Here is a 14,057-nt window from a genome sequence, read left to right as displayed (position 1 = left end):
TGACCATCGGGTTCTTGGTCACATCCATGACCAAGGCCATTCGCCACAGATTGCTCAGTTTGGCTGGGCGGCCAGCTCTAGGAAGAGTCTTGGTGGTTCCAAACTTCTTCCATTTAAGAATGATGTAGGCCACTGTGTTCTTGAAGTCCTTCAACGCTACAAAAATTATTTGGTACCTTTCCCCAGATCTGTGACTCGACACAATCCTGTCTCGGAGCTCAACGGACAATTCCTTCGACCTCATGGCTTGGTTTGTGCGCTGACATGCACTGTCAACTGTGGAACCTTACACAGGCGTGTGCCTTTCCAAATCATGTCCAAGCAATTGAATTGACCACAGGTGGACTCCAATCAAGTTGTAGAAACAAGGATGATCAATGGAAACAGGATGCACCAAAGCTCAATTTCGAGTATCATAGCCAAGGGTCTGAATACTTATGTAAATAAGTTTAATACATCTCAAAAAACCCGTTTTTTTCACTTTGTCAATATGGGGTATTGTGTGTAGACTGAAGACATTCTGTATTTAATTAATTTTAGAATAAGCCTGTAACAACAAATGTGAAAGGTCAAGTGGTCAGAATACTTCCAGAATGGAATGTATGCTTTTCATATTTATTCAGTGAGAAACGTTTCAATTTAGCCCTATCCAATTCCCACAAGTGTAAAGGGTTATGGAATATTTTTGACAATTCTACTTTAAGCTCTAGCTACCAGACCAGAGAAAAGGTGTCAAGAGAGGCTAAGACACTTCTAGATCTCTATGAATATACACTAATGTAACGGTTCTCCCTTCAGGCAGCAAAAAGGGTCTTAAAGGGCACTGGGATGCCATGTTCGCTCTCACCTGCTTAACTTTTTCTTCAAAATCAGCATCATTGTGGTCCGAAATCATCTGCGCGAGTCGGATCTGCTCAGCAGTGGCCTGTGTAGAGAAGGGTGGAACAACTTCTGAGTGACCACAAATAGCCTTAAAAAAGTAGCTCATGTAGTCTCAAATGTTTTTTTTTGTTTTTTAAATTTAACTTGATGGATCGCGGTAGAAGAGCAGGAATAAGCTGTCTTCCAATGGTGCGACTGCTGTCGGCATGCAAAGAATATTCAACTTGAAAAAACGCTTGGAGGTAAGGATGACAGCAGTGTAGTCCACGGTGATACGGAAATCACTTATTGATATCTACATAGTGCATTGATGTGAATCACACTGCTGCACTCTCCTTCAGCTATTTGCACCTTACGGATTGTGGTCGTTGTGGATGGCCGTTTACAAATCTAATTGTGTATTTCAACCCAATAATGGAGTTTAAGCTGCCTATCAGTCATTGTTTTTGAAACCAGTGGACAGCCAGTGAAAAATGCACTCTTGCAACAGCTGCATAGTGAGAATCTGAGCCTATGGAATTAAAGTGAGGCTTTTATTGTTGAATCTAATTTATGGTGATGTGAAAAATCCTTAGGCCTAACGGACACATGCTCAAACTTTCACACTATTGATAGACAAAGGGGCAATCTGCAGTTAATACATCAATTTTTGGACTTAAAACACACTACCATTCTAAAGTAGACACTGCATTTATGGTAAAGGCTGAATGTTGATTCAATCAGAATTGGCAATCTAACGATTCAGCGTCATAAAATTCCACAGGTAGGTGATTCAGACAACATAAAATTGTCCAGAACTCAAGTGCCTTCCACTAGCGCCGGCTGAACAGCTGACTACTCATTTGCAGCCGGCTACTTTTTTCACTAAAATTAACTAGGCGATTATTTTCAATGCACTAATCAGAAAAGTCTGCAGAGCCCTCTCCTGCTAGAATGAACGATATGCATCTTCTAGTGATCTACTGATATGACAGGTGCCACCCTGTCAGTCACAAAGAGAGCGATGACAGGGAAGCCATACTGGTTTGACAGTCTGCCGTCTGTCCTGCCTCCCGGTACCCGTGGCTGGTTGTAGTCTAATTTCTTTACACAGAGGTGGGGGAGAGCATGATGCTTCATCTGCAAGTAAAATGTCAAGGCTTTACAGTGCAACAATTGTACTTACATATGTACCTAAAAATAGATGTGCGAACTGAAAAAATTATGACCAAGTATGTGCGAGTTATGATTTGTAGCTACATTACATGACCAAAGGTATGTGGACACCTGCTCATTCCAAAATCATGGGCATTAATATGGAGTTGGTCCCCTCTATGCTGCTATAACAGCCTGTACTCTTCTGGGAAGGCGTTCCAATTAAATGTTGGATCATTGCTGCGGGGACTTGCTTCCATTCAGCCACAAGAGCATTAGTGAGGTGAGGCACTGATGTTGGGCGATTAGTCATGGCTCATTCGGCATTCCAATTCATCCCAAAAGGTGTTCGATGAGGTTGAGGTCAGGGCTCTGTGCAGGCCAGTCAAGTTCTACACCAATCTCGACAAACCATTTCTGTATGGACCTCGCTTTGTGCACAGAGGCAATGTCATGCTGAAACAGGAAAGGGCCTTCCTCAAACTGCACAGAATTGTCTAGAATGTCATTGTATGCTTTAGCATTAATATTTCCCTTCACTGGGCCCAAACCATGAAACAGCCCCAAAACATTATTCCTCCTCCACCAAACGTTACAGTTGACACTATCCAGTCGGGCATCCACCAAACTCTGATTCATCCGTCAGACAGCCAGAGGGTGAAGCATGATTCATCACTCCAGAGAACACGTTTCCACTGATCCAGAGACCAATGGCGGCAAGCTTAACACCACTCCAGCCAACGCTTGGCATTGCGCATGGTGATTTTAGGCATGAGTGCGGCTGCTCATGAAAACCCACTTCATGAAGCTCCCGACGAACAGTTATCGTGCCAACGTTGCTTCCAGAGGCAGTTTGGAACTTAGTAGCGTGTGTTGCAACCAAGAATCAATTATTTTTTACGAGCTACATGCTTAAGCACTCATAGTTATGTAAGCTTGTGTGGCAGCCTACCACGCTGCGGCTGAGCCTTGTTGCTCCTGACGTTTCCACTTCAAAATAACAGCACTTAGTTGAGTGGGGCTCTAGCAGGGCATACATTTGATGAACTCACTTGTTGGAAAGATACGTAATATGACGGTACCACATTGAAAGTCAGTTCTTCCATGTTGTCTATGAGGATTGTATGGCTGTGTGCTTGATTTTATACACCTGGCAGCAACAGGTATGGCTTAAACAGAAGAATCCAAATTTTGAAGGGGTGTCCACATACTTTTGTAAATAGTGTAGCAACATGAGGAAAGGCGCCAATCCAACGCGGGAGAAGGCTCATTTGTTATAATATTACATTTATTAGTGTAGCGACATTTTTTTTATACATAATATAACCATATACAATTTTACTATCACATGCCTTCAAGTGATGGACTGTGCCATCCCCGTGGCCTCCACAATGAATTAGTCCACCGAGACAGGCGCGAATCAGACAGGTGCACCATGAAAAGAAAAATTAATTGCGACTGCTTGACTAAAGAGATTCAGTCGACCAATCGACTAAATAGTCATCTCTAGTATTTACATTGTTTTGTTGACACGGTCAGTTGATTTTTAATGTTAGTTTGAATCTGCTGCTTCAACTGATAGTGAAGAGATAGTGTCTACTACTAGTCAGATCCAAAATCTCACACCACCACTTGACAACTTGAGTGGCACTGTTACCATGGTAAACTCCCGCCCTTAAAGTGGCAGATAAAAATGGTCTCAGATATTTTAGTCAAGCGACTTGGGTAACAAATAAATTGAGGAATATATCACATTACATCCTACTAAAATATTTTTTGTTTTAGAAAAATTAAGCATGCTTTTTTGTAAAAACAAACGTAAATAAATATATCAAATAAATATTTTGGCTGGTAAAATAAATACAATTGGAGTGGCTGGTAGATTTCGCCATCTACTTGCCACAGTGGCTGGTGGACCAAAAAGTTCATTTTAGACCCTGGAAACAAAGAATCAGCTGTTGGGTCTGTGTGTGTTGTAACTAAGTGCATGACATCCAGTGTGGGCAGAAGGGTCGAGGGCGAGGTACCAACCTGAGGTCTCTGCTTGTGCTGTGTCTGGCCTGTCTGCTGCTCCCAACTGCCGCAGGCTCGGTTTCCGCCCACAGACGTCATCATTTACAGTATATACAAATAACAGTATTTACAAAGGAATAACACCTGAGAAAGAGAGTTGGGAGAGAGGTTACCATTTGGAAAAACCAACAGACACTAAAACCATCCATTTTTAGTGGTTAGGTGAAACAAATTAGTACGGTAGGGTTTGGGAACATCACCACAGATTTAAGTGCAAATTATTCACTAATTACAGAATGAATACTGTAAAGTACGACCAGGGTTAGTTAAAAAAACTAGTTGGTAAGAATGCTTATGGCAGTTTTGCAGTTCCTGAGAATCAGTGGCTTAATTAACCTATAAATGAGTGTGGCCTGGTAACAATCTAGAAATAACCATTTTGATTTTCAATAGCAATTGTTAATGCGTATCTTTCACACGATGTTAGGGAGCAAATGTACTACCTAGAAAAACAGTACCCCCCAAAAAACATGGCGTTTAACCCCAGAACTGGGAATAGAGCATAGATGGTGATATCGTAAAGGCCAAGGGCCCGGATCCCAGGAGCTTAAGTTCATAATTAAAATGTTCTTAGGAGTATTGTTAAATATACTGGTTTCCCAAAACCACAATTAACATTGCACTTAAATTGTAATCTAAAACGCCTGCCTCAGACCACTCGTAGAACAGCTAAGTGCACCAGATGCATTTTTGCCCTCCTGCGTCAATTACTTTAAAGACCAAGGTCTCTTTTACAAATTGCCCCTGTATACACACACGTGCATTTCAAAAGTATTCAGACCCCTTCCACCACATTGTTACATTACAGCCTTATTGTAAAATTATTATTTTTAATTCTCATCTACACAATACTCCATAATGACAAAGTGAAAACAGGTTAAGAAAAGTTTGCAAATGTATAAAAAACAAATATAAATAAATATAAAAAATGTACATAAGTATTAAGACCCTTGCTATGAGACTCGAAATTGAGCTCAGGCGCATCCTGTTTACATTGATTATCCTTGAGATGTTTCTACAACTTGATTGGAGTCCACCTGTGGTAAATTCAACTAATTGGACATGATTTGGAAAGGCACACACCTGTCTATATAAGGTCCCACAAATGACAGTACATTTCAGGGCAAAACCAAGCCACGAGGTAAAAGAATTGTCCGTAGAGCTCTGAGAGTAGTGTTGAGGCACAGATCTGGGTAAGGGTACCAAATCTCTGCAGCAATGTCCGCAGTCCCCAACACAATGGCCTCCATTTTTAAATGGAAGAAGTTTGGAACTACAAAGGCTCTTCCTAGTGCTGGCCACCCAGGTGAAGATTTGTTTTTTTTATTTCACCAGGTAGGCCAGTTGAGAACAAGTTCATTTACAACTGCGACCTGGCCAAGAAGGCTAAGCAGTGCGACACAAACAACAGAGTTACACATGGAATAAACACACGTACAGTGAATAACAATAGAAAGTCTATATACAGTGTGTGCAAATGGGGTAAGTTGTTAAGGCAATAAATAGGCCATAGTAGCAAAGTAATTACAATTTAGCAAATTAGCAATGGAGTGATAGATGTGCAAGTAGAACTACTGGTGTGCAAGAGAGCAAAAAAGTATATAAATACAATGGGGATGAGGTAGGTAGCTGGATGGGCTATTTACAGATGGGCTGTGTACAGCTGCAGCGATCTGTAAGCTGCTCAGATAGCTGATGCTTAAAGTTAGTGAGGGTGATACAAGTCTCCAACTTCAGCAATTTCTGCTATTTGTTCCAGTCATTGGCAGCAGAGAAATGGAAGGAAAGGCAGCCAAAGGAGGCGTTGGCTTTGGGGATGACCAGTGAGATATACCTGCTGGAGCGCATGCCAAGGGTGAGCGTTATGACCAGTGAGCTGAGACAAGGCGGAGCTATACCTAGCAAAGACTTAAATGACCTGGAGCCAGTGGGTCTGGCGACGAATATGTAGCGAGGGCCAGCTGACGAGAGCATACAGGTTGCAGTGGTGGGTGGTATATGGGGCTTTGATGACAAAACGGATGGCACTGTGATCGACTGCATCCAATTTGCTGAGTAGTGTTGGAAGCTATTTTGTAAATAACAACGCCGAAGTCGAGGATCGTTAGGATGGTCAGTTTTAGGATGGTATGTTTGGCAGCGTGAGTGAAGGAGGCTGTGTTGCAAAATAGGAAGCTGATTCTCAATTTAATTTTGGAGATGCTTAATATGAGTCTGGAGGGAGAGTTCAGTCTAACCAGACACCTAGGTATTTGTAGTTGTCCACATATTCTAAGTCAGAACCGTCCAGAGTAGTGATGGTGGGTGGGTGCGGGTAGCGATGGGTTGAAGAGCATGCATTTAGTTTTTTACTGGTGTTTAAAAGCAGTTGGAGACCACGGAAGGAGTGTTGTATGGCATTGAAGCTCGTTTGGAGGTTGGTTAACACAGTGTCCAAAGAAGGGCCAGATGTATACAGAATGGTATAGTCTGCGTAGGGGTGGATCAGGGAATCACCCACAGCAAGAGCGACATCATTGATATATACAGAGAAAAGAGTCGGCCCAAGAATTAAACCCTGTGGTACCCCCATAGAGACTGCCAGAGGCCCGGACAACAAGCCCTCCGATTTGACATACTGAACTCTGAGAAGTAGTTGGTGAACCAGCCATTTGAGAAACCAAGGCTGTTGAGTCTACCGATAAGAATGTGGTGATTGACAGAGTCAAAAACCTTGGCCAGGTCGATGAAGAAGGCTGCACCGTACTGTCTTTTATCGATGACGGTTATGTCGTTTAGTACCTTGAGCATGGCTGAGGTGCACCCGTGACCAGCACAGAAACCGGACTGCACAGCAGAGAAGGTATGGTGGGATTCGAATTGGTCAGTGATCTGTTTGTTAACTTGGCTTTCGAAGACTAGAAAGGCAGGGCAGGCTGAATATAAGTCTATAACAGTTTGGGTCTAGAGTGTCTCCCCCTTTGAAGAGGGAGATGACCGTGACAGCTTTCCAATCATTAGGGATCTCGGACAATACGAAAGAGAGGTTGAACAGACTGGTAATAGGAGTTGCTACAATTGAAGTGGATCATTTTAAAAAGAGAGGGTCCAGATTGTCTAGCCCAGCTGATTTATACAGGTCCAGGTTTTGCAGCTCTTTCATAACATCAGCTATCTCGATTTGGGTGAAGCTGGGGAGGCTTAGGCAAGTAGCTGCGGGGGGTGCGGAGCGATTGGCCGGGGTAGCCAGGAGGAAAGCATGACTAGAGGTAGAGAAAAGCTTCTTGAAATTCTCGATTATTGTGGTTTTATCAGTGGTGACAGTCTTTCCTAGCCCCAGTGCAGTGGGGAGCTAGGAGGAGGTGATCTTATTCTCCATGGACTTTAGTGTCCCAGAACTTTTTGGAGTTAATTTCTATGAAAAAGCTAGCCTTTGCTTTCCTAACTGACTATGTGTATTGGTTCCTGACTTCCCTGAAAAGTGGCACATCTCAGGGACTATTCGATGCTAGTGTAGTCCGCCACAGGATGTTTTTGTGCTGGTCGAGGGCAGTCAGGTCTGGAGTGAACCAAGGGCTATATCTGTTCTTAGTTCTACATTTTTGAAAGGGGCATGCTTATTTAAGATTATGAGGAAATTACTTTTAATGAACGACCAGGCATCCTCTACTGACGGGATGGTCAATATTCTTCCAGCATACCCGGGCCAAGTCGATTACAAAGGCCTGCTCGCAGAATTGTTTTAGGGAGCGTTTGACAGTGATGAGGTGTGGTCATTTGACCACGGACCCTTAGCTGATGCAGGCAATGAGGCAGTGATCACTGAGATCCAGATTGAAAACAGCAGAGGTATTTGGAGGGCAAGTTGGTCAGGATAATATCTATGGCGGTGCCCATGTTTACAGATTTAGGGTTGTACCTGGTGGGTTCCTTGATAATTTGTGTGAGATTGAGGGCATCAAGCTTAGATTGTAGGACTGCTGGGGTGTTAACTTTTTATGGCTGCAGGAGCAGTATTGAGTAGCTTGGATGAAAAGGTGCCCATATCAAACGACCTGCTCCTCAGTCATAGTTGCTAATATTCACATATTATTATTATTATTATTAGTATTGGAAACACTGAAGTATTGGAAACACTGAAGTTTCTAAAACTGTTTGAATGATGTCTGCGAGTATAACAGAACTCATATTGGCAGGCAAAATCCACAGTTGAAACCAAAACAGGAAGTCAGAATGAAATCCCCCTGAAATATGAATGTTGCACTGCCTATGGGTTCCACTAGATGTCAACCATCAATATAAATTATAATGAGGCTTCTATGTTGTTGTGGGAGTGAATGAGAGCAGAATATATCAGCTGTCCATCAAGCAGCCATTTTGTGATCCCACTTTTTCCTCATGGTAGTCACTTGCGTTCCATTGCCCACGAAGACAAGAATACTCCGGTTGGAACTTTGAAGCTATATGTTAAAAACATCCTAATGATTGATTCTGTACCTAGTTTGAAATGTTTCTTCGACCAGTAATATTACTTTTTGAAGTTTGTCCAATATAGCGCTGACCAGAATTAGCGTTTGGATATGTATACCAAACGCTCTAACAAAAGAAGGTATTTGGAGATAAGACATTTTCGAACAAAACAAACATTTGTGGACCTGGGATTCCTGGAGTGCTTTCTGATGTAGATCAAAGGTAAGGGAATATTTATCATGTAATTTCTTGTTTATGTTGACGCCATCTTTGCGGCTGTGGTGTTTTTAAATTGAGCGCCGTCTCAGATTGCATGCATTTCTTTTTCCGTAAAGTTTTTTTGAAACCTGACACAGCGGTCGCATTAAGGAGAGGTATATCTAGAATTCCATGTGTATAACTATAATATCATCTACATGTATGATGAGTATTTCTGTTGAATGATGTAGCTATGCAAAATCACTTGCTGTTTTTGGAACTAGTGAATCTAAATAGCCAATGTAAACTCCATTTTTTTATATATAAATATGAACTTTATCAAACAAAACATGCATGTATTGTGTAACATGAAGTCCTATGAGTGTCATCGGATGAAGATTAATTTTTATCACTAACCTTGAATTATCTTTATTTCTGGTTTTTATGAAGGTTATATTTTGCTGGAAAATGGCTGTGCTTATTATGGTTTGGTGGAGACCTAACAATCGTTTGTCGTGCTTTCGCTGAAAAGCCTATTTGAAATCGGACACTTTGGTGGGATTAACAAAGAAAATATATGTAAAATTATATAAGACACATGTATGTTTTAGGAATTGTAATTATGAGATTTGTGGTTTGAATTTTGGCGCCCTCTATTTTCACTGGTAGTTGTCATATTGATCCCGGTATCGGGGTTGCCGATAACTGGTTAAGCATATCCCAGTTTAGGTCACCTAACAGTGCATTCTCTGAAGATAGATGGGGGGCAATCAATTCACATATGGTATCCAGGGTACAGCTGGGAATTGGGTCTATAACAGGCGGAGACTTATTTCTGGAGAGATTAATTTTTTTAATTAGAAGCTCGAACTGTTTGGGCATAGACTTGGAAAGTATATGACAGAACTTTGCAGGCTAACTCCTCCCCCTTTGGTAGTTCTATCTTGACGGCTAATGTTTTAGTTGGGGATGGGAATCTCAGAATATTTGGTGGCCTTCCCAAGCCAGGATTCAGACACATCAAGGACATCACGGTTGGCTGAGTGTGCTAAAGTACTGAGTAACAAAGTTAGGGAAAGATGAAAGGAGCCAAGTACAGAGAGAACCTTGATGAAAACCAGTTCCAGAGCACTCAAGACCTCAAACTGGGGCAAAGGTTCACCTTCCAACAGGACAACAACCCTAAGCATACAGCCAAGACAACGCAGGAGTGGCTTCAGGACAAGTCAATGGAATTGAGTGGTCCAGCCAGAGCCCGAACTTGAACCCAATCGAACATCTGGATAGACCTGAAAATAGCTGTGCAGCGACGCTCCCCATCCGACCTGACAGGGCTTGAGAAGATCTGCGGAGAAGAATTGGAGAAACTCCCCAAATACAGGTGTTCCAAGCTTGTATCGTAACACCCAAGAAGACTTGAGGTTGTAATCGTTGCCAAAGGTGCTTAAACAATGTACAGAGTAACAAGGGTCTGAATACAAAATGTGATAAATTGGCTAAGGATGCTACCAACCTTTTTTTTGCTTTGTCATTAGTATGTGTAGATTGAGGGGAGAAAAAAAAACAATTTTAGAATAAGGCTGTAATGTAACAAAATGTGGAAAAAGTCAAGGAATCTGAATACTTTCCATAGGCACTGTATGTACACATGTATGGAGCATTATGTATTTTTCCATTTTATTCACGTTTTCAAGTACTGGTGACAAATAATGAATTCTGATTATTGCATAGATTGTGACGGACACCTATGATGTTTGTTAAATACTTATTTGAGCTAAAGCTAAGCTATTTGCCAGCTATGCCATGTTTGTTGACATTATACAATGCATTCTGGATGTCACGTAAACGTCTGTCAGACCAATGCTGTTATGAGTAAACTCCTGGAAGGGAATGAAGTGAAGTGAATGATCGTAGATGACACACCCCCTAAAAACATGCATACTGCAAACAGACCAAACTCATCGTCTCCTCTTATCTTTGGTTGACACAAAAAAAAAAACATCCAAAGTCTCATTAATTTAGATTTCTAGAAAGTACTCAACAATATTGATCAATGGTAAGCTCACTTGCAATGTGATGAATTATAAATAATTAGTGCTATTAGCTAATTCATATTGTGGTTTCTGTCAGCCGAGTTGTCTAAAAATTCGTAAGGAATGTTTGTGTAAAATTTGTGAAAAAACAGTGTGGCCAGCTCAAATGCTGGCCGTTGCATCAATCGAAACTGGACATTCTAAATAAGTCTTCTAATCACACCGGGTTGAGTGTACGCTGCAGGGACCACTGTAGAATGATCACACCCGCCTCCCGAGTGGCGGGAGTCGCAAAATAATTTTTGAAATCCATGTTATTCAATTATTGCACCCACTGCGCAGACGAGCGTCTGCGTTGCCAAGGGCTAAAATAGAAGTCATTCCTATTTCTGATGCAGATCGCGCTGAAAGTCCCCGCCTCTCCCATCTCCTCATTGGTTTATAGAAGCAGGTACCCACGTGCCATCTCCTCATTGGTTATACCCACGTGGGTGATTGAAAGACTAACTTTGTTGCCGGTTGTTGTGGTAATACAATGAAAGTTTAGATGCGATCACCATATAAGTTCAAAGATGAAAAAGTCTGGAAGGAGGAGAGATGACTAGAAACGATTTGGTTGGCCGTTTTGTGTGGATGAATTGTTGGGGTAGAGGTCCTTGTGCATTTCAGGTAAAATAACTCAATGTTTATATCCCAGGAAAAATTTGCCAGCAACAGCAAACTAGCTAAATACGACAAATTAAAGTTAGCTAGCAAGTGCAAGCTAACTAGCTAAATTGCCATACATGTTTAATGCTTTTTGACCTGTCCCCAAATTAATGTCATTGGTTCAGTTTGTTTTGATATTTTAACCTGCGTTTGGTATAGGGGGACAAAATAAATTCATGCACGATGGTGCAGCCGGTTTGGGTTCCGTGTAAGGCACTGCTAGAGGCATCACTACAGACCCGGGTTTGATCCCAGGCTGTGCCGCAGCCGGCTGCGATCTGGAGAACCATGAGCCGGCGTCATCCAAGTAGGGGTGGGTTTGGCCAGCTGGGATGTCCTTGTCCCCATCGCGCTCCAGCGACTCCTTTTGGCAGGCCAGGCACATGCATGCTGACCTCAGTCGCCAGTTATACAGTTCATAATGCCATTTAATTTGTAGCTAGTGGTTATGTTAAGCCATACCTCCCCTTGTGTCTATTTTAATTTGAGTTTTTGTAGAAATAGGCGGGGTTTCTGACTGTGGCTGTTGTAACGACCTATCCAAAGAGATGGTTAACTAGGCTAACGTTACCTAATTTTAAACAATGGTCCTAGCTAGCTAATTGTCCAACTGAAATTATATACCTAGTTAGGTAGTTAACGTTAGGTTTCGTATATCCAAATAGGGTCCAATGAAATTTGAGTTCGAACATTAGTTAGCTACTTTAGCTAATTGAGATCTGGCAAATTAAATTTATTTGGCACACATTTGCTGGGAGGCTAACTAACAAGATAATATAGCTACTATGGTAGCTTGTTAGCTGAGGCTAGCTAACAAGTTACTGTAACTACTATGGTAACTTGTTTGCGAACCAATTTAGCAGATTGTAATGGCGTCCACTATACACACATCGCTCTGGATTTGACATCCACAACATGGTTTTATTTAGCTAACGATAGCTAGCGATTCGTCTCTAGTTAAGTTACCCAACGTTACATAAACTCCATGAATATTATTTCACCACAACAATTAACTAGCTAACGTGCATGGCCGTCAGCCATATAATTTGCTTCATAAACATAACATTATTGTCCAAATGTTAACGAGCTAAGATGTAATTTTTAGGGAACATCCATCCAGCCTGGTCGATGAGATTCCGTTCTTCTCAACCTCATGGCGAAGAGAATATAGCTAGCTAGATTGTTGCAAATCATCACTTTTAGCCTAACTGGCAAACATGGTTACTAGTAAGGCATATTACTGAGCCCACAAACGCATAGGCCGCACATTAACGTGGTAACTAACTCACAAATCACTTTATAAGTTGCACTATGCAGCACCAGCAAACGCGACCGATGTCTGTTTAAATAAACACGACACCGAGGCTCTAGGTAGGCCCGTAGGCCCAAAATAAAGAAAATAAATAACAAGCGATACTGACCAGAAACCCAGATGAATGTCAGATATTCTGCTATAAAAACCGACCAAGCGGTCTCTCTGTCGACCTCCTAATCGGATTTCGACGAAATGAAACCTCAAAGCCCAAAAATAATACACTTATATGAGGAACTATGCCGAACCGACTCGCGCAGACAATAAGCGAGAGACTCGGCATTTACCTGTGTCTTTTCCACTTTGACACCGCAAATAGCTCCGTCACGTGGTCGACCGGGCGCTTCAATGTAACTAACCCCCGGACACGTGATCACCCATCTCTAAAAAAATGCATATCAAATAAATAAACAAACTTTAAAATATTTATAGTGATTTCCTATCCTAGATTGTCAGAGTAATAGTGGTCCTGCTGACTGGCTGTTCAGCAGGACCACTATTAGCTGCACTACAGTGACAGTGATGGTGTGTCTAAGGAGTGTGCCAGGTAACCTCAATCTTATCTAAAAAATCCTCATTGGCATGCCAGTCGCCCTGAATGCTATTAAGACTAGATTGTAATTATCTTGTAAACCTATTGGGGACACATTACATGTGTTAATCAGTGCTCAGGTACCGGAACACATTGAGAAAAAAAAGTGTCAAACACAACGTAGTGGAAAGTAGCCTACTATACATGGTGGTGAAACGGACAGCACTCTCCAAGGTGCTAATTCATTCAAATAATTTTAGACGTCACTGCAGAATGCCTACAAGGCTTACAAGTCCGAATTTCTTATTGCCTCATTTTCTAGACATCAATGTTCAGCAACATTTTTAGATGACACTGCAGAGTAAACGCCATATGCATACATACTCAGCTGTGGGGCTTACAATACCCGAATTTCATATAATTTTTAAGGCATCAAAGTAGGAATAGAACAAATATCGGAATATAGCTTTAAATAAAATCAACGTAGGCCACAGCAGAACACAAATATGATAATATATAGGCCTCCTGCCTATGTGATAATATGAATCACATTTTCAGATTACAAACTTTTTCTGCTCTTAGATTTAACTTCATTCAACTTTCTAGAGTTTTCCTTCTTAGTTAACACTGTCAACGTTTCCCTTTACTGTGGAAATTGTGACAGAAGCAACGCAATATTAGCCACTTTCAATGCAACATACTGAAACAAAACGTACTATGCAAGAGATTTTGTTGT

The 14,057-nt window shown here is 41.6% G+C and overlaps 1 protein-coding gene across 1 annotated transcript in view; it reads right to left on the bottom strand.

The window, feature by feature from the left end:
• LOC115131792 (ubiquitin-associated protein 2-like) overlaps window positions 1-13,110 on the bottom strand; it is a 47,741-nt gene extending 34,631 nt beyond the window's left edge. Inside the window, 3 exon segments of the mRNA XM_029663784.2 lie at window positions 848-925; window positions 4,048-4,173; window positions 12,899-13,110. Of these exon segments, the coding sequence (XP_029519644.2) occupies window positions 848-925; window positions 4,048-4,131 (162 nt within the window). The 5' untranslated portion in view covers window positions 4,132-4,173; window positions 12,899-13,110.
• Between the last annotated feature and the right edge of the window lie 947 nt (window positions 13,111-14,057).

Source organism: Oncorhynchus nerka, linkage group LG7 (assembly GCF_034236695.1).
Source record: "Oncorhynchus nerka isolate Pitt River linkage group LG7, Oner_Uvic_2.0, whole genome shotgun sequence".
Classification (NCBI taxonomy): domain Eukaryota; kingdom Metazoa; phylum Chordata; class Actinopteri; order Salmoniformes; family Salmonidae; genus Oncorhynchus; species Oncorhynchus nerka.
The sequence above is the reverse complement of the archived record's forward strand: the minus strand, read 5'-3'. Positions and strand labels throughout refer to the sequence as shown.